General features: G+C 49.6%; 1 protein-coding gene across 1 annotated transcript in view; it reads left to right on the top strand.

Moving 5' to 3' along the window:
* Positions 1 to 26,080, top strand: part of LOC139275332 (F-box/WD repeat-containing protein 7-like) — a 278,013-nt gene that overhangs the window by 246,522 nt on the left and 5,411 nt on the right. Inside the window, exons 9-12 of the mRNA XM_070892643.1 lie at positions 3,424 to 3,537; positions 19,323 to 19,504; positions 22,017 to 22,242; positions 23,339 to 23,549. Of these exons, the coding sequence (XP_070748744.1) occupies positions 3,424 to 3,537; positions 19,323 to 19,504; positions 22,017 to 22,242; positions 23,339 to 23,549 (733 nt within the window). The remainder of the gene's footprint in view (positions 1 to 3,423; positions 3,538 to 19,322; positions 19,505 to 22,016; positions 22,243 to 23,338; positions 23,550 to 26,080) is intronic.

The following is a 26,080-nucleotide window of genomic DNA, read 5'->3' on the forward strand; positions in this document are numbered from 1 at the left end:
CATCACTTTTTAAAAAAGGAGGGAGAGAGCAAACCGGGAATTATAGACCGGTTAGCCTGACATCGGTAGTGGGGAAAATGCTGGAATCAATTATTAAAGATGAAATAGCAGCGCATTTGGAAAGCAGTGACGGGATCGGTCCAAGTCAGCATGGATTTATGAAAGGGAAATCATGCTTGACAAATCTTCTAGAATTTTTTGAGGATGTAACTAGTAGAGTGGACAAGGGAGAACTAGTAGAGTGGACAAGGAATCACACAAGAGATTAGTGTGCAAAATTAAGGCACATGGTATTGGGGTAATGTATTGACGTGGATAGAGAACTGGTTGGCAGACAGGAAGCAAAGAGTGGGAATAAACGGGTCCTTTTCAGAATGGCAGGCAGTGACTAGTGGGATACCGCAAGGTTCAGTGCTGGGGCCCCAGCTATTTACAATATATATTAATGATTTAGACAAAGGAATTGAATGTAATATCTCCAAGTTTGCAGACGACACCAAACTGGGTGGCAGTGTGAGCTGTGAGGAGGATGCAGGGTGACTTGGACAGGTTAGGTGAGTGGGCAAATGCATGGAAGATGCAGTATAATGTGGATAAATGTGAGGTTATCCACTTTGGTGGTAAAAACAGAAAGGCAGATTATTATCTGAATGGTGACAGATTAGGAAAAGGGGGTTGCAACAAGACCTGGGTGTCATGGTACATCAGTCATTGAAAGTAGACATGCAGGTACAGCAGGCAGTAAAGAAAGCAAATGGCATGTTGGCCTTCATAGCGAGAGGATTTGAGTATAGGAGCAGGGAAGTCTTACTGCAGTTGTACAGAGACTTGGTGAGACCACACCTTGAATATTGTGTTCAGTTTTGCTCTCTGAATCTAAGGAAGGACGTTCTTGCTATTGAGGGAGTGCAGCGAAGGTTCACCAGACTGATTTCTGGGATGGCTGGACTGACATATGAGGAGAGACTGGATCAATTAGGCTTATATTCACTGGAATTTAGAAGCATGAGAGGGGATCTCATAGAAACATATAAAATTATGACGGGATTGGACAGGTTAGATGCAGGAAGAATGTTCCCGATGTTGGTGAAGTCCAGAACCAGGGGTCACATTCTAAGGATAAGGGGTAAACCATCTAGGACCAAGAGAATTGTGAACCTGTGGAATTCTCTACCACAGAAAGTTGTTGAGTCCAGTTCATTGGATATATTCAAAAGGGAGTTGGATATGGTCCTTACGGCTAAAGGGATCAGGGTGTATGGAGAGAAAGCAGGAGTGGGGTACTGAAGTTGCATGATCAGCCATGATCTTATTGAATGGTGGTGCAGGCTCGAAGGGCCGAATGGCCTGCTCCTGCACCTATTTTCTATGTTTCAATAAGATCATGGCTGATTTAATGTATTTGCTTCATGGGTTCTTTGCTTAAGAATTCATGGCAACACATTGCTATTAAGAACCAATTGGTTTATTAGCACAGGTTTAACAATCACACGACACATTACCGGTTCATCCACCGGGGCTCACAACCACCTGCCCCATCGTGGATCCCCCAACTGGCTGGGGTATTATTGAGTCTTGTGAACATCACGTGACTGGTTAAGCCACTCCCAACTCAACAGCTGTACAAACCTGTGAGCATACTCACCGGTGTGTACATTACAACTGATCTTGTACCTCGACTCCACTTTCCCGCACTATCCCCATATCCCTTGATTCCCATAGTGTGCAAAAATCTAGAATATTATCTGTTTCAATGAGATCACCTCTCATCCTTCTAAAGTCCAGAGAGTATCGGCCCAATCTATTCAATCTACTTGTAGTTAGTTCTTTTGGGTGGGGTGCAAGGATCGGTCCAATTTTGTTTTTATTTATTCTTGGGATTTGGGTATCGCTGCATTCATTATCCATCCCGAGTTGCCCTCCTGTGCTGGTGGTGAACCTGCCCAAGTATTGAGAGTCAGCATGTTGTGTGTGACTGAGGTTGAAGGTACACTGGAGTGGGGATATTACTGCACCAGTTGTGTTTTTAGGACTGACTTTCATGGTTATTTTTCTGGCACTAGCTCACAAACTAGCAGCTTTATTAAATTCACTTCAGCAACTTGCCTGGTGGGATTTGAACTTTGAACCTCTGGGTTACTAGTCTCAATACCATAACCCCAACACGCCAGAAGTGAAAGCCACCAATATCAAGCATTGAGGAAAGGTAACGGTGTTGGAGCAAAAGGTGACCTGTGCACATTTATCATTCCCTTCCTGCATGAGCACTTCTGAATTTGGTGTGCTTTGTCAACTTCAGTCCCTGCACTCCTTTCCAACAATTCACTGTAAAAAGAGCTCGGTGTCATTGTGAAAACATAACACCCTTGACAAATGCAAGTCTGTCTTCCTTTCATCCTACTCCCGCTAGTTCACTGAGTAAAGTATGTTGTGGCACTGAGCCAATCGCACACAATGGCTTAAAATGGGTGCATGAAATGACGAAACCGCGTGTTTATCTGAACATGTGCTGTCTCCGTACCTCGGGGGCTTTTCTGCAGTGGAAGGTGCAGATACCCACCCCACCCACCCACCCACCAATAATCACATTTCAACTGGAGCATCACAGCTGGGCTGGAGGGGGAGAACAGTCAGGGTTCCTGCTCTCGATCATTATCCACTCACCTCTGCTGGGATATGTGCTTCTGGGGCTTTCATTTGTGAGCAGAGGCTGTGCTTGGCTGTGAAGCCATTTATGGTGGACTAGAGAGCTGGTACTCTGGCCGGAAGAAAGGGTACACATGGTTGGTACCCGCCCCTGGGGAACCGTACCCCAACGTGGGGAAATATTTATCCATCGTAGAAAGATAAAGGACCCCGGGGGGAGGGAGAGAGAGAGCACGGGGCCCCGGGGGGAGAGCACGAGCGGGGCCCCCGGGGGGGGGAGAGAGAGCGCGGGGCGCTGGGGGAGGGGAGAGAGAGCGAGTGGGGCCCCCGGAGGGGAGGGGGGGGGGGGAGAGAGAGAGCGCAGGGCCCCCGGGGAGGGAAGCGTGGGGCGCCGGGGGGGAGAGAGCGCGTAGGGCCGCAGAGGAGGTGGGGAGCACGGGGCAATGCAATGAGTTTTGCATTGCTCTAACAAAGCCGGCAAAGACACAATGGGCCAAATGGCCGCGTTCTGCTCTGCAGTGTCCTATAGAAGAGGAGGGTAGAAAGGCGGGGTGGGGGGGGTGGAGAACATGTTGAAGTGGTTGAATTTGGAGCTGGAATTCAGGTATATTATGGGGAGGAGTTTTTTAATCTCTCAATTTATACAAAGGTCAGATGAAGGTGGCTGAGTGCATTGTGAAATTAAATGCGATGTAAATGATATTGAGTAAGCCGAAGGAATTTAATGTTCGAGCATTCTGAGTTAGTGCGGGTAAATGACCAATGTTCTCTTTTCAGGTGCTGAAAGGTCACGATGATCACGTCATTACCTGCCTGCAGTTCTCAGGAAGCCGGATTTTGAGTGGTTCGGACGACAACACGCTCAAAGTGTGGTCAGCGATAACGGGCGAGGTACACATAATACTGTCTCTGTCTCTGTCTCTCTCTCTCTGTTTTCAGTCAGAGCAGGATATCGCTCAACTCCGCCCCTGCCTCAGCTACTCTGCTGCTGAAACCCTCAGCCATGCATTTGTTATCTCTAAAGTTGACTATTCCAACACACTACTGGCCAGCCTTCCATGTTCGACCCTCTATAAACTTGAGGTGATCGAAAACTCTGCCCTTGCCCTAACGCGCACAGAGTCCCGTTCACCCATCGCCCCTGTGCTCGCTGACCTACATTGGCTCCCCATTAAGCAACACCTCAATTTGAAAATTCTCATCCTTGTCAAATCCCTCCATGGCCTCTCTCCTCCTTATCTCTATAAGCTCCTCCAGCCCTACAACCCTCCGAGATGTCTGCACTCCTCTAATTCTGCCCTCCTGAGCATCCCTGATTATAATCGCTCAACCTTTGGTGGTCGTGCCTTCTGTTGCCTGGGCCCCAAGCTCTGGAACTTCCTCCCTAAACCTCTCCGCCTCTCTACTTTTCTTTCCTCCTTTAAGATGCTCCTTAAAACCTACCTCTTTGATCAAGCTTTTGGTCACCTGCCGTAATTTCTCCTTGTGTGCGCTCCTGTAAAGCACCTTGGGATGTTTAACTATATTAAAGGCACTATATAAATACAAATTGATGTCTCTCTCTCTCTCTTTCTCTCCCAGTCTCTCTCTGTCTATTTCTCTCTATCGGTCTATTTCTCTCTCGGTCTATCTCTCGGACTGTCTCTTGCGGTCGGACTGTCCCGCTCGCTCTCGTCTGTCCCGCTCGCTCTCTCGGTCTGACCCGCTCGCTCTTGGTCTGTCCCGCTCGCTCTCGTCTGTCCCGCTCGCTCTCTCGGTCTGTCCCGCTCGCTCTCGGTCTGTCCCGCTCGCTCTCGTCTGTCCCGCTCGCTCTCTCGGTCTGTCCCGCTCGCTCTCGTCTGTCCCGCTCGCTCTCGTCTGTCCCGCTCGCTCTCTCGGTCTGTCCCGCTCGCGCTCGGTCTGTCCCGCTCGCTCTCGGTCTGTCCCGCTCGCGCTCGGTCTGTCCCGCTCGCTCTCTCGGTCTGTCCCGCTCGCTCTCGGTCTGTCCCGCTCGCCCTCTCGGTCTGTCCCGCTCGCGCTTGGTCTGTCCCGCTCGCTCTCTGTCTGACCCGCTAGCGCTCGGTCTGTCCCGCTCGCTCTCGATCTGTCCCGCTCGCTCTCGGTCTGTCCCGCTCGCTCTCTTGGTCTGTCCCGCTCGCGCTCGGTCTGACCCGCTCGCGCTCTCGGTCTGTCCCGCTCGCTCTCGGTCTGTCCCGCTCGCTCTCGGTCTGTCCCGCTCGCTCTCGGTCTGTCCCGCTCGCTCTCGGTCTGTCCCGCTTGCTCTCTCGGTCTGTCCCGCTCGCTCTCGTCTGACCCGCTCGCTCTCGGTCTGACCCGCTCGCTCTCGGTCTGACCCGCTCGCGCTCGGTCTGTCCCGCTCGCTCTCGGTCTGTCCCGCTCGCTCTCGGTCTGACCCGCTCGCTCTCGGTCTGACCCGCTCGCTCTCGGTCTGACCCGCTCGCGCTCGGTCTGTCCCGCTCGCGCTCGGTCTGTCCCGCTCGCTCTCGTCTGTCCCGCTCGCGCTCGGTCTGTCCCGCTCGCTCTCGGTCTGACCCGCTCGCTCTCGGTCTGACCCGCTCGCGCTCGGTCTGTCCCGCTCGCTCTCGGTCTGTCCCGCTCGCTCTCGGTCTGACCCGCTCGCTCTCGGTCTGTCCCGCTCGCGCTCGGTCTGTCCCGCTCGCTCTCGTCTGTCCCGCTCGCGCTCGGTCTGTCCCGCTCGCTCTCGGTCTGACCCGCTCGCTCTCGATCTGTCCCGCTCGCGCTCGGTCTGTCCCGCTCGCTCTCGGTCTGTCCCGCTCGCTCTCGGTCTGACCCGCTCGCTCGCTGTCTACCTGTCTGACTCTGTTTCTCTCTCTCTCTCTGTCTGTCTCACTCTCTGCCTGCTTGTCTGTCTGTCTCACTGTCTGTCTCTCTCTCTGATTTTCTCATTCTTTCTGTTTGTCTCTCTGTCCCACTCTTTCTTTCTCTCTCTCTCTCTCTCTCTCTCTCTCTCTCTCTCTCTCTCTCTCTTATTGTCTCACTCTTTCTGTTGGTCTCTCTGTCCTTCTCTCTCTCTCACTCTCTCACTCTCTCTCTCTCTCTGTCTCAGCATTGTGGCTTCTGCTTGAGAGGTGGCATGGGAACAGGAGGAGGCCACTCAGCCCCTCTAGCCTGTTCCTCCATTCAATTACAGCAGGGCTAATCTGTATCCTAACTCCATCTACCCGCCTTGGTTCTGTAACCCTTAATACCCTCACCCAACAAAAACCTTATCAATCTCAGTTTTAACATTTTCAATTAACCCCCAGCCTCCACAGCAGGAGGGAGCCAGATTTGCACAGGTCTCGCGGCAGTAAGGCTGCCTGTTGTTTGCTCAATGGGCTGCATTGCTGTACTAATGGGGAGCAGGTGGCCTCTCCTTCCCAGGCGCTGAATCGCAAAGCAGCTGGTTCCACCCAGCGAGGGAATTCTAAATCTGAAGTCATGTTGTACCTGCCCCTCTCTGTGCAGCCCGGTTAGTAAATGGGTTTGTGCCAGACTACACACGATCTTTCGATCGTATTTCCAGTGTGGACTGCAGTCAGCCGGCTGTTGAGGCACTTGTGCTGTTTCGACAATCTGTCAGTAGAAAGAACAGAATGAAGTGCTTTTCCTTTCAAGTGCTGTAAAATGGAATATCTTCGCCAGGACTTTATCTGCGTGAATTGCACATCTGCCAGACTGCCGTGTAAAAGTCCTCGTAAATATTTACTGAGACGTGTGAAGAGTAGACCTGGAAATCCAAATTCAGAAAATTGTCCTGCGCGCCATCTTTCCAATATCGTTCAGTCTCTGTGCGTGTGGGACATTCCTGGGCTCCGGAGTTTGTACTTGCTGTGCTGACGGGAGAATGCAGATCTCTCCTGTCTGATTGGGAATGTTGTGGGTTCATGCCCCACTACAGACCCTGAGCTCATCATTGGAGGAAAAGTCAGACGGTAGATAAGCAGTGACAGACATTTAAGGAGATATTTCATAATTCTCAACAAAGTGAGAAAGAAAGACTCTCTGAAAAGGATGAACCATCCGTGGCTAACTAAGGAAGTATCAGATTGAAAGAAAAGGCATACAATGATGTGTAGATTAGTGGTAGGCCAGAAGATTGGTAACATTTTAGAAACCAGCAAAAGACGACTAAAAAAAAATAAAGAGGGGGAAAATAGATTCGAGTAAACTATCAAGAAATATAAAAACAGACATGAAGAGTTTCTATAAGTATGTAATAAGAAAGAGTAGCTAAAGTAAATGTTGGTCCCCTGGAGGATGAGACTGGGGAATTAATAATGGAGAACAGGGAAATGGCAGAGACTTTGAATAAATATTTTGTATCTGTCTTCACGGTAAAAGACACTGAAAACATCCGAATAATAGGAGAAAATCAGGGGCAAAAGGGAGGGAGGAAATGAAAGCAATCACTATCACTGGAGACAATGGGTCTAAAGGCGGACAAGTCCCTGGACCTGATGGCCTGCATCCTAGGGTCTTAAAAGAAGTGACTGCAAAGACAGTGGATGCATTGGTTGTAATCTACCAAAATTCCCTGGATTCTGGAATCGAAACATGGAAAATAGGTGCAGGAGTAGGCCATTCGGCCCTTCGAGCCTGCACCGCCATTCAATATGATCATGGCTGATCATGCAACTTCAGTACCCCTTTCCTGCTTTCTTTTCATACCCCTTGATCCCTTTAGCCGTAAGGGCCACATCTAATTCCCTTCTGAATATATCGAACGAAATGGCCTCAACAACTTTCTGTGGGAGAGAATTCCACAGATTCACAATTCTCTGAGTGAAGAAGTTTCTCTTCATCTCAGTCCTCGGTGGCTTACCCCTTATCCTTAGACTGTGACCCCTGGTTCTGGACTTCCCCATCATCGGGAACATTCTTCCTGCATCTAACCTGTCCAATCCCGACAGAATTTTATATGTTTCTATGAGATCCCCTCATTCTTCTAAATTCCAGTGAATATAAGCCAAGTCGATCCAGTCTTTCTTATGTTAGTCCTGCCATCCCGGGTATCAGTCTGGTGAACCTTCGCTGCACTCCCTCAATAGCAAGAATGTCCTTCCTCAGATTAGGAGACCAAAACTGAACACAATACTCAAGGTGTGGCCTCACCAAGGCCCTATACAACTGCAGTAAGACCTCCCTGCTCCTATACTCAAATACCCTCGCTATGAAGGCCAGCATGCCATTTGCTTTCTTTACTGCCTGCTGTACCTGCATGCCTACCTTCAATGACTGACTAAAAAAGGAGGGAGAGAGAAAACAGGGAATTACAGACCGGTCAGCCTGACATCGGTAGTGGGTAAAATGATGGAATCAATTATTAAGGATGTCATAGCAGTGCATTTGGAAAGAGGTAATATGATAGGTCCAAGTCAGCATGGATTTGTGAAAGGGAAATCATGCTTGACAAATCTTCTGGAATTTTTTGAGGATGTTTCCAGTAGAGTGGACAAGGGAGAACCAGTTGATGTGGTATATTTGGACTTTCAGAAGGCTTTCGACAAGGTCCCACACAAGAGATTAATGTGCAAAGTTAAAGCACATAGGATTGGGGGTAGTGTGCTGACATGGATTGAGAACTGGTTGTCAGACAGGAAGCAAAGAGTAGGAGTAAATGGGGACTTTTCAGAATGGCAGGCAGTGACTAGTGGGGTACCGCAAGGTTCTGTGCTGGGGCCCCAGCTGTTTACACTGTACATTAATGATTTCAACGAGGGGATTAAATGTAGTATCTCCAAATTTGCGGATGACACTAAGTTGGGTGACAGTGTGAGCTGCGAGGAGGATTCTATGAGGCTGCAGCGCGACTTGGATAGGTTAGGTGAGTGGGCAAATGCATGGCAGATGAAGTATAATGTGGATAAATGTGAGGTTATCCACTTTGGTGGTAAAAACAGAGAGACAGACTATTATCTGAATGGTGACAGATTAGGAAAAGGGGAGGTGCAAAGAGACCTGGGTGTCATGGTACATCAGTCATTGAAGGTTGGCATGCAGGTACAGCAGGCGGTTAAGAAAGCAAATGGCATGTTGGCCTTCATAGCGAGGGGATTTGAGTACAAGGGCAGGGAGGTGTTGCTACAATTGTACAGGGCCTTGGTGAGGCCACACCTGGAGTATTGTGTACAGTTTTGGTCTCCTAACCTGAGGAAGGACATTCTTGCTGTTGAGGGAGTGCAGCGAAGGTTCACCAGACTGATTCCCGGGATGGCGGGACTGACCTATCAAGAAAGACTGGATCAACTGGGCTTGTATTCACTGGAGTTCAGAAGAATGAGAGGGGACCTCATAGAAACGTTTAAAATTCTGACGGGGTTAGACAGGTTAGATGCAGGAAGAATGTTCCCAATGTTGGGGAAGTCCAGAACCAGGGGACACAGTCTAAGGATAAGGGGGAAGCCATTTAGGACCGAGATGAGGAGGAATTTCTTCACCCAGAGAGTGGTGAACCTGTGGAATTCTCTACCACAGAAAGTTGTTGAGGCCAATTCACTAAATATATTCAAAAAGGAGTTAGATGAAGTCCTTACTACTAGGGGAATCAAGGGGTATGGTGAGAAAGCAGGAAGTGGGTACTGAAGTTGCATGTTCAGCCATGAACTCATTGAATGGCGGTGCAGGCTAGAAGGGCCGAATGGCCTACTCCTGCACCTATTTTCTATGTTTCTATGACACCCAGGTCTTGTTACACCTCCCTTTTTAATAATCTGTCACCATTCAGATAATAATCTGTCTTCCCCTGTTTTTGCCACCAAAGTGGATAACCTCACACTTATCCACATTATACTGCATCTGCCATGCATTTGCCCATTCAACTAACCTGTCCAAGTCCCCCTGCAGCCTCTTTAGCCTCCTCCTCGCAGCTCACACTGCCACCCAGCTTAGTGTCATCTGTAAACTTGGAGATATTACACTCAATTCCTTTGTCTAAATCATTAATGTATATTGTAAATAGCTGGAGTCCCAGCACTGAACCCTACAGCACCCCACTAGTCACTGCCTGCCATTATGAAAAGGACCCGTTTATTCCCACTCTTTGCTTTCTGTCTGCCAACCAGTTCTCTATCCATGTCAATACATTACCCCCAATACCATGTGCCTTAATTTTGCACACTAATCTCTTGTGTGGGACCTTGTCAAAAGCCTTTTGAAAGTCCAAATACACCACATCCACTGGTTCTCCTTTGTTCACTCTACTAGTTACATCCTCAAAAAATTCTAGAAGTTTTGTCAAGCATGATTTCCCTTTCATAAATCCATGCTGACTTGGACCGATCCTGTCACTGCATCCCAAATGCACTGCTATTACATCTTTAATAATTGATTCCAGGGTTTTCCCCACCACCGATGTCACGCTAACCGGTCTATAATTCCCTGTTTTCTCTCTCCCTCTTTTAAAAAGTGGGGTTCCATTCGCTATCCTCCAATCAATAGGAACTGATCTAGAGTCCATGGAATATTGGAAAATGACCACCAATGTATCTACTATTTCTAGGGCCACTTCCTTAAGTATTTTGGAATGCAGACTAGCAGGCCCTTGGGATTTATCATCCTTCAGATCCTTCAATTTCCCTAACACTATTTCCTGACTAATAAGGATTTCCCTCAGTTCCTCCTTCTCGCTAGACCCTCAATCCTCTAATATTTTCGGGGAGTTATTCGTGTCTTCCTTAGTGAAGACAGAACCAAAGTATTTGTTCAATTGGTCTGCCATTTCCTTGTTGCCCATTATGAATTCACCTGATTCTGACTGCAAGGGACCTACATTTGTCTTCACTAATCTTTTTCTCTTCGCATATCTATAGAAGCTTTTGCAGTCAGTTTTTATATTCCCGACAAGCTTACTCTCGTCCTCTATTTTCCACCTCCTAATTAAACCCTTAGTCCTCCTCTGCTGAATTCTAAATTTCTCCCAGTCCTCAAGTTTGCTGCTTTTTCTGGCCAATTTATATGCCTCTTCCATGGATTTAACACTATCCCTAATTTCCCTTGTTCGCCACGGTTGAGCCACCTTCCCTTTTTTATTCTTGCACCACACAGGGATGTACAATTGTTGAAGTTCATCCATGTGATACATAAATGTCTGCCATTGCCTATCCACCATCAACCCTTTAAGTATCATTCGCCACTCTATCCTAGCTAATTCACGTCTCTTACTGTCGAAGTTTCCTTTCTTTAAGTTCAGGACCCTAGTCTCTGAATTAACTGTGTCACTCTCCATCTTAATGAAGAATTCTACCATATTATGGTCACTCTTCCCCCAAGGGGCCTCGCACGACCAGATTGCTAATTAGTCCTCTCTCATTACACAAGACCCAGTCTAGGATGGCCAGCCCTCTAGTTGGTTCCTTGACATAATGGTCTGGGAAACCATCCCTAATACACTCCAGGAAATCATCCTCCACAGTATTGCTACCAGTTTGGTCAGCCCAATTAATATGTCGATTAAAGTCACCCATGATAACTGCTGTACCCTTATTGCATGCATCCCTAATTTCCTGTTCGATGCCATCCCCAACCTCCCTACTACTGTTTGGTGGTCTGTACACAACTCCCACTAACGTTTTCTGCCCTTTGGTGTTTCGCAGCACTATCCATATAGATTCCACATCATCCAAGCTAATGTCCTTCCTTACTATTGCGTTAATTTCCTCTTTAACCAGTAACGCTACCCCACCTCCTTTTCCACCCTGTCTGTCCTTCCTGAATATTGAATACCCCTGGATGTTGAGTTCCCAGCCTTGGTCACCCTGGAGCCATGTCTCCGTAATTCCAATTACATCATATCCGTTAACAGCTATCTGCGCAGTTAATTCATCCACCTTATTACGAATGCTTCTCGCATTGAGACTCGGAGCCTTCAGCCTTGTTTTTTTAACACTCTTTGTCCTTTTAGAATGATGTTGTAATGTGGTCCTTTTTGATTTTTGCCCTTGATTTCTCTCCCCTCCACTTTTACTTTTCTCCTTCCTACCTTTTGCTTCTACCCCCTTTTTACTTCCCTCTGCCTCCCTGCATAGATTCCCATCCCCCTGCCATTTTAGTTTTAATCGCTCCCCAACAGCACTAGCAAACACTCCCCCTAGGACATCGGTTCCAGTCCTGCCCAGGTGCAGACCGTCCGGTTTGTACTGGTCTCACCTCCCCCAGAACCGGTTCCAATGTCCCAGGAATTTGAATCCCTCCCCCTTGCACCATTCCTCAAGCCACGTATTCATCTAAGCTATCTTGCGATTCCTACTCTGATTAGCACGTGGCGCTGGTAGCAATCCTGAGATTACTACCTTTGAGGTCCCACTTTTTAATTTAACTCCTAGCCTCCTAAATTCAGCTTGTAGGACCTCATCCTGTTTTTTACTTATATCGTTGGTACCTACATGTACCACGACAACTGGCTGTTCACCCTCCCGCTCCAGAATGCACTGCAGCCGCTCCGAGATATCCTTGACCCTTGCACCAGGGAGGCAACATACTATCCTAGAGTCTCGTTTGCAGCCGCAGAAACGTCTATCTATTCCCCTTACAATTGAATCCCCTATCACTATAGCTCTCCCACTCTTTTTCCTGCCCTCCTGTGCAGCAGAGCCACCCACGGTGCCATGAACTTGGCTGCTGCTGCCCTCCCCTGATGAGTCATCTCCCCAACACTGGAAGCGTCCCTAACTTCCCACATAGCACAGGAGGAGCATGACATGGTTCTGGGCTCTCCTGCCATGACTTAACCCTTAAATTAACCTAATTGGAAACAACGCCAAAGGTTTCTTATTGATAAGAAAAAGAAAAAGATTAAATACTCACCAATCCACCAGCTAATCACTTACCCGCTTGGCTGTGATGTCACACTTCGATTTCTTTTTGCTTCTTTGTTTATCTTCTGCCCCTGCACCAGCTGGCCCCTTGGACTGCCGCCGCTCCCACTCGCTGCTGCCGCCCTTTGTAGTTCCAAGCCCACCCCTCTCGCGATGCTGGCCCCTTGGACTGCCGCCGCTCCCACTCGCTGCTGCCGCCCTTTGTAGTTCCAAGCCCGCTCCTCTCACGATGCTGGCCCCTTGGACTGCTGCCAGTGGATTGGAAAACCACAAATGTAACGCCCCTATTCATGAAAGGAGGGAGACAGAAAGCAGGAAACTAGTTCTTTGACAATGTAACGAACAGGGTGAATAAGGGGGAACCAGTAGATGTGGTGTATTTGGATCTCCAAAAAGCATTCGATAAGTTGCCACATAAAAGGTTACTGCATAAGATAAGAGCTCACGGGGTTGGGGGTAATATATTAGCATGGATAGAGAATTGGCTAACTAACAGAAAACAGAGTCGGGATAAATGGGTCATTTTCAGGTTGGCAGACAGTGACTAGTGGGGGTGCCACAGGGATCAGTGCTGGGACCTTAACTATTTACAATCTATATTACAGGTTGAACCTCTGTTATCCAGTAATGTCCCTTGTTCGGCATCATTCCCGGCTCGTGGGGGGGGGGGGGGGCACATGCGCAGAACGGCTGGGTCGTTGACATCAGCGTTGTCAGCCGTACCTGGTTATATGCCTGAGAGAGAAAATGCTGTTTTCTGGGGCCAGCCACTCCTGCTCTCTCTGGTGCTCACTCCGAGGCCGGGCCGGCTGTGTGTCCTGGGGCTGGCCGCTCCTGCTCTCCCCGCTGCCTCCGGTGTTCCTCTGAGGCCGGGCCGGCTATGTGTCCTGGGGCCGGCCGCTCCTGCTCTCCCCGCTGCCTCCGGTGTTCCTCTGAGGCCGGGCCGGCGTGCTGCATCCAAGGGCCGGCTGCATTTCGGGCTCAGCTTCGGCACCTCAGTTGGCCCAGAGGTGGTGAGGAGAGCTGGAGCGACTGCCCCCAGGACACAGCGCACCGACCCAGCCTCGGGGGAGTAGTGGTCTTTTTAAACCTGCGGTGGGGGGATGTCCCAGATGCACTGGACAAGTTGACCCAAGAAGTCAAGCAACCAGCACAGTAACTCCACGTACTTAACCCCACATTTTGCAAATTAAGATGGGGCCCACTGGGCAAGGTGACCTGACACTGCCTTGCCTCCACCACAAATTCCCGTTCGTTCACTGCAAATTACTTGGAGGTGGGAAGCTTGCCGATCACCCCCCCGGATCGGAACACTCTCAGGGTTCTCGGTGGCCATGGTCTCAGTTTTTGAGCAGCGGCCCTCACTGTTTTGAAGCAGATGAAGAGCCTTCGGGCAAAATGAGTGAGTGTGAGAATGGGGACATCCTCCCGGCTGTTGCTGCTCGCCATCGCTGTGGCCCCGCCGTGCGGGCGGTGGGTCGAGCTCACGGTCATAGAGACGCTTCTAACGTCTGGATCCATCGGTCGCGGATCATCAAAGTGGGGGTGTGGGGGGCTGAGGATACGGCACTTCCCTGAGCAAGGCTCTGCCTCGGCCCCTGTACCGGTCACTATAGCCCTGGCCTCTTGTCCGCACACGGCTCCTTCCGAGGCCGGGGTGCTGAGTCCTGGGGCCGGCCGCTACCCCTCTCCCTGCCTCCTCCAGGCCGACCGAGGCCCCGAAACTGGGCCCGAAATGCTGACCTCCCATCGTCCGGAAAATCCGCTTATCCGGCACAGGCTAGATCCCGAGGGTGCCGGATAAAGAGGTTCAACGTGTAATGACTTGGATGAAGGGACCGAGTGTATCGTCAGCGAATTTAGCTACAATATAATGAAAGTTGCTAAAGCAGAGTTGTGAGGAGCACACACAGAATCTGCAAAGGGATATAGAGTGGTTAAGTGAGTGGGCAAACATTTGGGAGGTGAAGTAGAGTGTGGGAAAATGTGAGATTATCCACTTTGGTAGAAAGAATAGAAAAGCAAAATATAATTTAAATGGAGAGAGACTACAGAATGCTGTGATACAGAGGGATCTGGGTGGCCTCGGACATGAAACATAAAAAGTGAGTATGCAGGTACAGCAAGTGATCAGGACGGCAAATGGAATGTTGGCCTTTATTGCAAGGGGGATGGAGTATAAAAGCAGGGAAGTCCTGCTACAGCTGTACAGGGTATTGGTGAGGCCACTGCAGTTTTGGTCTCCGTATTTAAAGAAGGATATACTTGCATTGGAGGCAGTTCAAAGAAGGTTTACGAGGTTGATTCCTGAGATGAGGGGTTGTCTTATGAAGATAGGTGGAGCAGATTGGGTCTATACTCATAGAATATGAAAGATGTAACTAGCAGAGTGGACAAGGGAGAACCAGTGGATGTGGTGTATTTGGACTTTCAAAAGGCTTTTGACATGGTCCCACACAAGGGATTGGTGTGCAAAATCAAAGCGCATGGTATTGGGGGTAATATACTGATGTGGATAGAGAACTGTTTGGCAGACAGGAAGCAGAGAGTCAGGATAAGCGGGTACTTTTCAGAATGGCAGGCAGTGACTAGTGGAGTGCCGCAGGGCTCAGTGCTGGGACCCCAGCTCTTTACAATATACATTAATGATTTAGATGAAGGAATTGAGTGTAATATCTCCAAGTTTGCAGATGACACTAAACTGGGTGGCAGTGTGAGCTGTGAGGGGGACTCTTAAGAGGCTGCAGGGTGACTTGGACAGGTTAGGTGAGTGGGAAAATGCATGGCAGATGCAGTATAATGTGGATAAATGTGAGGTTATCCATTTTGGGGGCAAAAACATGAAGGCAGAATATTATCTGAATGGTGGCAGTTTAGGAAAAGGGGAGGTGCAACGAGACCTGGGTGTCATGGTACATCAGTTATTGAAAGTTGGCATGCAGGTACAGCAGGCAGTGAAGAAGGCAAATGGTCTGTTGGCCTTCATAGCTAGGGGATTTGAGTATAGGAGCAGGGAGGTCTTACTGCAGTTGTACAGGGCCTTGATGAGGCCTCACCTGGAATATTGTGTTCAATTTTGGTCTCCTAATCTGAGGAAGGACGTTCTTGCTATTGAGGGAGTGCAACGAAGGTTCACCAGACTGATTCCAGGGATGGCTGGACTGTCATATGAGGAGAGACTGGATCAACTGGGCCTTTATTCACTGGAGTTTAGAAGGATGAGAGGGGATCTCATAGACAAGTATAAGATTCTGACGGGACTGGACAGGTTAGATGCAAGAAGAATGTTCCCAATGTTGGGGAAGTCCAGAACCAGGGGACACAGTCTAAGGATAAAGGATAAGCCATTTAGGACCGAGATGAGGAGAAACTTCTTCACCCAGAGAGTGGTGAACCTGTGGAATTCTCTACCACAGAAAGTTGTTGAGGCCAATTCACTAAATATATTCAAAAAGGAATTGGATGTAGTCCTTACTACTCGGGGGATCAAGGGGTATGGTGAGAAAGCAGGAATGGGGTACTGAAGTTGCATGTTCAGCCATGAACTCATTGAATGGCGGTGCAGGCTCGAAGGGCCGAATGGCCTACTCCTGCACCTATTTTCTATGTTTCTATTTAGGACTGAGATGAGGAGAAACTTCTTCACTCAGAGAGTTGTTAACCTGTGGAATTCCCTACCACAGAGAGTTGTTGATGCCACTTCATTGGATATATTCAAGAGGGAGTTAGATATGGCCCTTACGGCTAAGGGGATCAAGGGGTATGGAGAGAAAGCAGGAAAGGGGTACTGAGGTGAATGATCAGCCATGATCTTATTGAATGGTGGTGCAGGCGCGAAGGGCCAAATGGCCTACTCCTGCATCTATTTTTCTATGTTTCTAAGAATGAGAGGTGATCTTATTGAAACGTATAAGATTCTGAGGGAGCTTGACATGATGGCTGCTGATCGGATGTTTCCCCTCGTGAGGGAATCTAGAACTAGGGGGCATAGTTTCAGTATAAAGGGGTCGCCCATTTAAAATGGAGATGAGGAGGAATTTCTTCTCTGAGGGTCACGCCAATGGAGTGAATCGTAGAATTTTAGAAATTTACAGCACGGAAGGAGGCCATTTCGACCCATCCTATCTGCGCCGGCCAACCAAGAGCTATCCAGCCTACTCCCACTTTCCAGCTCTCGGTCCGTAGCCCTGAGGGTTACGGCACTTCAGGTGCATATCCAAGTACTTTTTAAATGTGGTGAGGGTTTCTGCCTCTACCACCCTTTCAGGCAGTGAGTTCCAGACTCCCTACACCCTCTGGGTGAAGACATTTCCCCTCAAATCCCCTCTAAACCTCCCCCCAATTACTTTAAATTTATGTCCCCTGGTTGTTGACCTCTCTGCTAAGGGAAATAGGCCCTTTCTATCCACTTCATCTAGGCCCCTCATAATTTTATACACCTCAATCAGGTCTCCCCTCAGCCTCCTCTGTTCCAAGGAAAACAAACCCAGCCTATCCAATCTGTCCTCATCGCTAAGATTCTCCACTCCCGGCAACATCCTCGTAAATCTCCTCTGTACCCTCTCCAGTGCAATCACATCCTTCCTGTAATGTGGTGACCAGAACTGCACGCAGTACTCTGGCTGTGGCCTAACCAGTGTTTTATACTGTTCAAGCATAACCCCTGGCTAATAAAGGCAAGCATCCCATCTGCCCCCTTAACCACCTTATCTACCTGGTCTGCTACCTTCAGGGATCTGTGGACATGCACTCCAAGGTCCCTTTATTCATCTACACTTCTCAGTGTCCTACCATTTAATGTGTATTCCCTTGGCTTGTTAGCCTGCCCCAAATGCATTATCTCACACTTCTCTGGATTGAATTCCATTTGCCAGTGTCCTGCCCACCTGACCAGTCCATTGATATCTTCATGCAGTCTGCAACTTTTTTCTTCATTATTAACCAGAGCCGATTTTAATATCATCTGAAACTTCTTAATCGTACCCCCGATATTCAAGTCTAGATCATTGATGTATGGACATGCTTATTTGTACTGCAAAAATGGCCACCATGCTCCACCCTTTGTTTCTGATTGGTCCCCTTGGGGGATAAGCCACACCCTGAAGTTTCACAGGAACGTGTAACTGGAACCGCCCATCCCAAGGTCTCACTGGCTTTGCAAATTATAACTCGAACCACTTTGACTTCCTGAAGCAACAGAGGACAGAGCTCCCCAGAAGACAATAAGGGTCGGCCAAAGTTCCTTAGCCCAGTCCAAGTGTATGCCTCCCCCAGCCAAAGTGCTTTACCCCAGCGCAAGTGCATCCTTCTCAACCCCCTATAGATGGGGCAGGCATTGTGTATGGATTGTTTACAGGTTTATTGGGTATGAAGTGAATAGTGACAGTTTCATGACTTTTGGATATCATCCACTCCAACGATGTCCTTTGTAGTGGGTTGGAAGAACGTGACCATCTTTCCCCCCCCCCACCATCCACCTGTGTCTCTCTCTCTCTCACTCGCTCTGCCCCCAGCCCCTCCCGCTCTCCCCGCAGGCAGCCTCCGTTCTCGGCACCACGCTAGCCGTGGGAGAGAGTCAGAGCCTCGGGTCCTGCTTCTCAGCACCATGCGCATGGAATGATTCGGGCCAGGAGGGGGGGCGCGGAGCTTGACAGGGACAGGGCTTGTCGATGTCTGTCAAAAAAAAGTGCAGTACAAATAGTTACATCATTGATATATACCACAAAAAGCAAGGGACCCAGCACTGAGCCCTGCAGAACCCCACTGGAAACATCCTTCCAGTCACAAAAACACCCATCAACCATTACCCTTTGCTTCCTGCCTTTGAGACAATTTTGGATCCAACTTGTCACTTTGCCCTGGATCCCATGGGCTTTTACTTTTGTGACCAGTCTGCCACGTGGGACCTTATCAAAAGCTTTGCAAAAGTCCATATACACTACATCGTATGCACTGGCCCCATCAACCCTCCTGGTTACCTTCTCGAAAAATTCAATCAAGTTAGTCAGACACGACCTTCCCTTAACAAATCCATGCTGACTGTCCCTGATTAATCCGTGTCTTTCTAAATGAAGATTTATCCGGTCCTTCAGAATTCTTTCCAATAATTTTCCCACCACTGAGGTTAGGCTGACTGGCCTGTAATTACTCGGCCTATCCCATTCTCTCTTTGTAAATGAAGGTACCACATTAGCAGCCCTGTAGTCCTCTGGCACCACACCTGAAGCCAGAGAGGATTAGGAAATGACGGTCAATGGTGCGCTTCTGCCTGCGCTGAGCCGCGAGCTGCCTGCCTGCGCTGAGCCGCGAGCTGCCTGCCTGCGCTGAGCCGCGAGCTGCCTGCCTGCGCTGAGCCGCGAGCTGCCTGCCTGCGCTGAGCCGCGAGCTGCCTGCCTGCGCTGAGCCGCGAGCTGCCTGCCTGCGCTGAGCCGCGAGCTGCCTGCCTGCGCTGAGCCGAGCCGCGAGCTGCCTGCCTGCGCTGAGCTGCCTGCCTGCGCTGAGCTGCCTGCCTGCGCTGAGCCGAGCCGCGAGCTGCCTGCCTGATCCATCCCTTCAGGTGGAGGTTGAAGATTGAAAGAAGAGCAGAGCGTTCTCCCAGTGTCCTGGACTAAAAGCCCACCTGTTTAACTGTTCGTGCCTCTCCTCACTGTTGGCAGGGTGTGTGAAATGGATGCTTCAGTTGCCTGCAGAACTATTGCTCCACTGCAGAGTAATTCATTCTATGCGAAGTGCTGTCACGTTTCAGAGAGGTGTGACAGGCACTGTATAAATGCAAGGCTTGGTGACCATTCCTGCTCATTGTCCGCCGTTGTGCTCCCGGTTGAGGTGTGTAAAGTCTCCGTTTGTCGGCTTGTTTTGCAGTGTGTGCAGACTCTGGTGGGACACACGGGGGGAGTTTGGTCTTCACAGATGAGGGGGAACATCGTCATCAGCGGCTCGACAGATCGCACGCTGAAGGTGTGGAACGCAGAGACGGGCGAATGTATACACACGCTTTACGGACACGCCTCCACCGTACGGTGCATGCATCTCCATGGCAACAAGTAAGGCCCTTTACATTCGTAGTGTTTACATAAACCAAGGCACAAAGCAGCAGCTTCCTGTAATCTCAGACTCGGACAATGCCATCAGATCCTAGCATTTACCACACGGGGAACAAGGTGCAATGCTCTCCGCGCTAACCCCTTTCCCCCACCTATTTATATTCCATTCCCCTTTAACTGATGTTCCAGTCTCTACAGCTTCTGTGTGAAAACCTTCCCTCTAACCTCCCCCTTCATTCCTCTCTGCCTCTCTTGTTACCGATTCACCAACCAGTGCAAACATTCACTATTTAGCCTTTTCATCCTTGTGTGTTGGGTGTGGGACTGAGCCCCACAGGCCTGGGCAGGGCAATGGGAAGTGTGTGGCACCAGGCAGCCTGTGAGATGCTCTGTGTGTGTGTGGAGGAGGCTGCCGACACTCACTGTTCAGGATATGCATTTAGCAGAGCTGTTGTTGCCACTGGACCTGAATCCTGCTCCGAGTAGCTGCCTTTGTGGGGAGGGCCTGTCGAAGGATAGTTGGGATGCTTGCCATGTCCAGTCACGCATCATTCGGTTGGGTAATTCAGATCATCTCTCCCACCTCCCCCTCCCAGAATCAGCATTGCACATTGGGCCCATCGAGCCTGTGTCGGCTCTGTGAGAGCGATCCAATCAGTCCCACTCCCCCCTCCCTCACAACCCCCCCCCCGCCCTTTCCCCACAGCCCGGCAGATTTTCTCCCTACATGTATTTATCCAATTCCCGTTTGAAAGTTGAATCTGCTCCCACCGCCCTTTCAGGCAGCGCATTCCTGATCACAACATTCTCCCCATCTTCCCCTCTGGGTCTATCGCCGATTATCGTCAATCTGTGTCCCTCTGGTTCCCGAGTCTCCTGCCCCTGGGAACAGTGTCTCCTTATTTACTCTATCAGAACCTTTCATGATTTTGCACACCTCTCCAGTCTCCTTCTAACCTTATCTGCTCTAAGCTTCTCCAGTCTCTGTACATAACTGAAGTTCCTGCTAGCATTCTGGTCAATCTCGCTCTCTCTTCACTCCCCTCCCAAACACACTGGAGCCTAAAATGTTAGTTTTGGCCTAAAATAATGTTTGCGATTTACAATAAGGCTGCCTGGATGCTATCTGAGTGTAAACTGTTTCCACTGAACGGATGACTGAGTAATTGAGACCCTCATGATGGCAGCCTCTCATGTTATCACTTGGCATACAATCAGTAAACATTTTAATGAGTTATTTTTTGCTTCTGATCAAACTGTTCCTATTGTACTAGATCAATGTTGAGAGAACGGAGCCGTGTTGTGGGAGGAGATACTGATCTGATGTGAAGCCTCCAGAACAGTTGTCTCCTGGTTTGTCCTACTCGCTTTCACCATGCACTCTCGTGCTTGCTTCCTGTTGCTTTTATCTGTGAACCCAGAACGGGGAATCTGTGAATCCATGTCGCCTGTGTGTCTGTCTCTCCGTCAGCCAGCACTCGGGACATGTTCTCTGTACACCGCCTCAAAGCTGAAATGTGAAGTCATTTTAAAAACCTAAAGGGACTTTGGTGCTCATTCAGTGCCGCGATGGTGCTATAAATAATCCCGTCAACGTTCCGAGCTCGGGTACAGTAAGGGTTAAATACCGACTGGAACTCCCTCTGCTCCACCACAATTCTGTACGTTTGCTACATCCTGTATTGCATCACTGCTGAGTTGCACCAGCGTTCAGATAATTTCTTCTGAACAGTAGGCCGTTCTGTGCTGTGCGTGGGATCTGTGCACATTTAGGGCACCTTACAGCTGGTCGACGGCAGACGTTTCACTCCATCTGTTTGCGCAGGTTCTGAGCCCGAGTCTTGCACTAAGAACACAGAGAATGGTCATTCCCCACCTCTACCAGGCCCCCACTTAAATACCCATTTAACTGGAACATAATGTGCCTTGGGTAGAATGAACAGTTTATAGCGTTACCTAAAACACAACCAAAACTGCATTTGCAGTTCACATATATTAATTAACTTAGGATTAAAATCTGCTTTCCTCGTCACAGCTCATGAAAATGTTGATAAAATTCTTCTAATCTGGCTTCAGATCATAAATTTTTCATTGCTAAATGCAGTAGAATTGAGTGTCTCAGTATTCCATTTAAATATTCTCAAGACCCACGTGCACGCACATTGTCCAGTGGCCTTAGGAGGCAGCAGTGGCCACTGGACACTAGAGGGAAAAGAGATTGAGGTGACCTCATTGAAATTTCCAGGTTCTGGGGGGAAATTGACAAAACAGGTCCATGGAAAATGTCCAGAGATATTGAGAGATGGTGGGGGTGGGGGAGATGGTGGGGGTGGGGGAGATAGGGAGAAGGGGGGATTAAAGGATATGATGATAAAGTGGGGATAGGTACAGACTTGTTGGTCGGAATGGCCTTTGTGTATTGTGTTCTAACACTGGTGGAGAAATCACATTTTCCACAAAGACAGACTGGGGGCCTGTGGCTCAGGAATCCTAATGCTGTTTTTCCCCCCAGGGTAGTGAGTGGGTCAAGAGACGCTACTCTGCGAGTGTGGGACATAGACACGGGCCGGTGTCTGCACACGCTCCTGGGACACGTGGCTGCAGTGCGATGCGTGCAGTACGATGGGAAGAGGGTTGTGAGTGGCGCTTACGACTACACAGTAAAGGTGTGGGATCCGGAGACTGAAACCTGTGTGCATACGCTTCAGGGGCACACTAACAGAGTCTACTCACTTCAGGTAAATGGCTGTGTCTGTGTGTGTGTCTCTCTATCTGTCTTGCTCTCTCTATCTGTCTCTCTCTTTATCTGTCTCTCTCTTTGTCTTTCTCTCTCTCTCTCTCTCTCTCTCTCTCTCTGTCTCTCTCTCTGTCTCTCTCTCTGTCTCTCTCTGTCTCTCTCTCTCTCTCTCTCTCTCTGTCTCTCTCTCTCTCTCTCTCTCTCTCTGTCTCTCTGTCTCTCTCTATCTCTCTCTGTCTGTCTGTCTACGTATTATATGTGTGTGATGTAATCCACTCAATGCCGCCCTGGGGAGATACACAAAGTGTGTCGGACTGGGGTCAGGGGGAGCGTTGTGCTTTGTAACCGTGGCGGAGGGGAACGACATTCGCAAGTGATGCAGGAGTAGCCACTGCCGGCTAATTATGTGTGCATTCACTCACACTCTCTTGCTTTCTCTCTCACAGTCTCACTCACTCCCTCCTTCTCTCTCCCTCACCGTCCCACCCTTTCCCAGTTGTGTGTGTTGGATTGTACCGCGCTGGCCCACAGAGGTGTCTGGATGAGGCTCACACCTTTCCTTTTCCCACCTCGCAGTGTACAGCGGGCAGGCTGGATGTTCGCCAGAGTGCACTGCATGGTCGGGCTGCTAGTCACAGGTCAACACTGGCATCGATTGAGGTTCCCACAGCCAGGCATGGCACACAGTCCAGAACAGGACAATAATAATAACACACGTCTAAAAACATCGTCTCTGAGGGAGGGGGAGATATCTACTGCTGGTCCCAACTACCAGGATGGTTAACGGCCGAGGCAGACTGGGTCTTTTGTCTAGCAATTCCTGTGTTCCTCTGTGAGCGGGTTTCTTGTGTTGACCTATCCTCTGCCTCCCTCATTTCCCCTCTTTTCTGGAATTCCCTCCCTAAACCTCAGTCTCTCTCCTCCTTTAAGACGCCTCTCACCTGTCCTAATTTCTCCTTATATGGCTCGGTGTCAAATTTTGTCTGATAAGACTCCCATGAAATGCCTATGTTAAAAGCACTGTATAAATGTAGGTGTTTGTTGTGAGATGATGTGCGTGTCTGTGCCTCGAATGATTTCTCTCTCTCTGTGCACAGTACGATGGTGTACACATTGTCAGCGGCTCTCTCGACACCTCGATACGGGTGTGGGACGCGGAGAACGGGAACTGCCTGCACACGTTAATGGGACACCAGTCCCTCACCAGTGGCATGGAGCTGAAAGATAACATCCTGGTATCTGGGAATGCAGACTCCACCGTGAAAATCTGGGATATCAAGACTGGGCAGTGTTTGCAGACTTTACAAGGTGAGATCGGAGGAGGTGTAGTCCGTGCTACCCATTTCCATCGTTAGGGGTGAGGGGCACCCAGCACTCGGAGGCTGATGCTCTGGCTGTGTGTGTTGTGGGATGGTGTGTGTGTGTGTGTTGTGGGATGGTGTGTGTGTGTGTGTTGTGAGATGGTGTGTGTGTGTGTGTTGTGAGATGGTGTGTGTGTGTGTTGTGAGATGGTGTGTGTGTGTGTGTTGTGGGATGGTGTGTGTGTGTTGTGAGATGGTGTGTGTGTGTGTGTTGTGGGATGGTGTGTGTGTGTGTGTTGTGAGATGGTGTGTGTGTGTGTGTTGTGGGATGGTGTGTGTGTGTGTGTTGTGAGATGGTGTGTGTGTGTGTGTTGTGAGATGGTGTGTGTGTGTGTGTGTGTTGTGAGATGGTGTGTGTGTGTGTGTGTGTGTGTGTGTTGTGGGATGGTGTGTGTGTGTGTGTTGTGGGATGGTGTGTGTGTGTGTTGTGGGATGGTGTGTGTGTGTGTGTTGTGGGATGGTGTGTGTGTGTGTGTTGTGAGATGGTGTGTGTGTGTGTGTTGTGAGATGGTGTGTGTGTGTTGTGAGATGGTGTGTGTGTGTGTTGTGAGATGGTGTGTGTGTGTGTGTGTTGTGGGATGGTGTGTGTGTGTGTGTTGTGAGATGATGTGTGTGTTGTGGGATGGTGTGTGTGTGTGTGTTGTGGGATGGTGTGTGTGTGTGTGTTGAGATGGTGTGTGTGTTGTGAGATGGTGTGTGTGTGTGTGTTGTGAGATGGTGTGTGTGTGTGTGTTGTGAGATGGTGTGTGTGTGTTGTGAGATGGTGTGTGTGTGTGTGTTGTGAGATGGTGTGTGTGTGTGTGTTGTGGGATGGTGTGTGTTGTGAGATGGGATGGTGTGTGTGTGTTGTGGGATGGTGTGTGTGTGTGTTGTGAGATGGTGTGTATGTGTGTGTGTGTGTGTGTTGTGAGATGGTGTGTGTGTGTGTGTTGTGAGATGGTGTGTGTGTGTGTGTGTTGTGGGATGGTGTGTGTGTGTGTGTTGTGGGATGGTGTGTGTGTGTGTTGTGGGATGGTGTGTGTGTGTGTTGTGGGATGGTGTGTGTGTGTGTTGTGGGATGGTGTGTGTGTGTGTGTTGGATGGTGTGTGTGTGTGTTGTGGGATGGTGTGTGTGTGTGTTGTGGGATGGTGTGTGTTGTGGGATAGTGTGTGTGTGTGTGTGTTGTGGGATGGTGTGTGTGTGTGTTGTGGGATGGTGTGTGTGTGTGTTGCGGGATGGTGTGTGTGTGTTTTGCGGGATGGTTTGTGTGTGTGTGTGTGTGTATGTTGCGGGATGGTTTGTGTGTGTGTGTGTGTTGCGGGATGGTGTGTGTGTTGTGGGATGGTGTGTGTGTGTGTTGTGGGATGGTCTGTGTGTGTGTTGTGGGATGGTCTGTGTGTGTTGTGGGATGGTGTGTGTTGTGGGATGGTTTGTGTGTTGCGGGATGGTGTGTGTGTGTTTGTGTTGTGGGATGGTGTGTGTTGTGGGATGGTGCGTATGTGTTTGTGTTGCGGGATGGTGTGTGTGTTGCGGGATGGTGTGGGTGTGTGTGTTGCGGGATGGTGTGTGTGTTGCGGGATGGTGTGTGTGTGTGTTGTGGGATGGTCTGTGTGTGTGTGTGTTGCGGGATGGTGTGTGTGTGTGTGTGTTGCGGGATGGTGTGTGTTGCGGGATGGTGTGTGTTGTGGGATGGTTTGTGTGTTGCGGGATGTTGTGTGTTGTGGGATGGTGTGTGTGTGTTTGTGTTGCGGGATGGTGTGTGTTGTGGGTTGGTTTGTGTGTGTTTGTGTTGCGGGATGGTGTGTGTTGTGGGATGGTGTGTGTTGTGGGATGGTGCGTGTGTGTTTGTGTTGCGGGATGGTGTGTGTTGTGGGATGGTGTGTGTGTTGCGGGATGGTGTGTGTTGCGGGATGGTGTGTGTTTGTGTGTTGTGGGATGGTGTGTGTGTGTGTTGCGGGATGGTGTGTGTTGCGGGATGGTCTGTGTGTGTGTTGCGGGATGGTGTGTGTGTGTGTTGCGGGATGGTGTGTGTTGCGGGATGGTGTGTGTGTGTGTTGCGGGATGGTGTGTGTGTGTGTTGCGGGATGGTGTGTGTGTGTGTTGCGGGATGGTCTGTGTGTGTGTGTGTTGCGGGATGGTGTGTGTTGCGGGATGGTGTGTGTTGTGGGATGGTTTGTGTGTTGCGGGATGGTGTGTGTTGCGGGATGGTGTGTGTTGCGGGATGGTGTGTGTTGCGGGATGGTGTGTGTTGTGGGATGGTTTGTGTGTTGCGGGATGTTGTGTGTTGTGGGATGGTGTGTGTGTGTTTGTGTTGCGGGATGGTGTGTGTGTGTGTTGCGGGATGGTGTGTGTGTGTGTTGCGGGATGGTGTGTGTGTGTGTTGCGGGATGGTGTGTGTGTTGCGGGATGGTGTGTGTGTGTGTTGCGGGATGGTGTGTGTTGTGGGATGGTGTTTGTGTGTTTGCGTTGTGGGATGGTGTGTTTGTGTTGGAGGTCGA

This window comes from Pristiophorus japonicus, chromosome 10 (assembly GCF_044704955.1).
Source record: "Pristiophorus japonicus isolate sPriJap1 chromosome 10, sPriJap1.hap1, whole genome shotgun sequence".
Taxonomy (NCBI): domain Eukaryota; kingdom Metazoa; phylum Chordata; class Chondrichthyes; family Pristiophoridae; genus Pristiophorus; species Pristiophorus japonicus.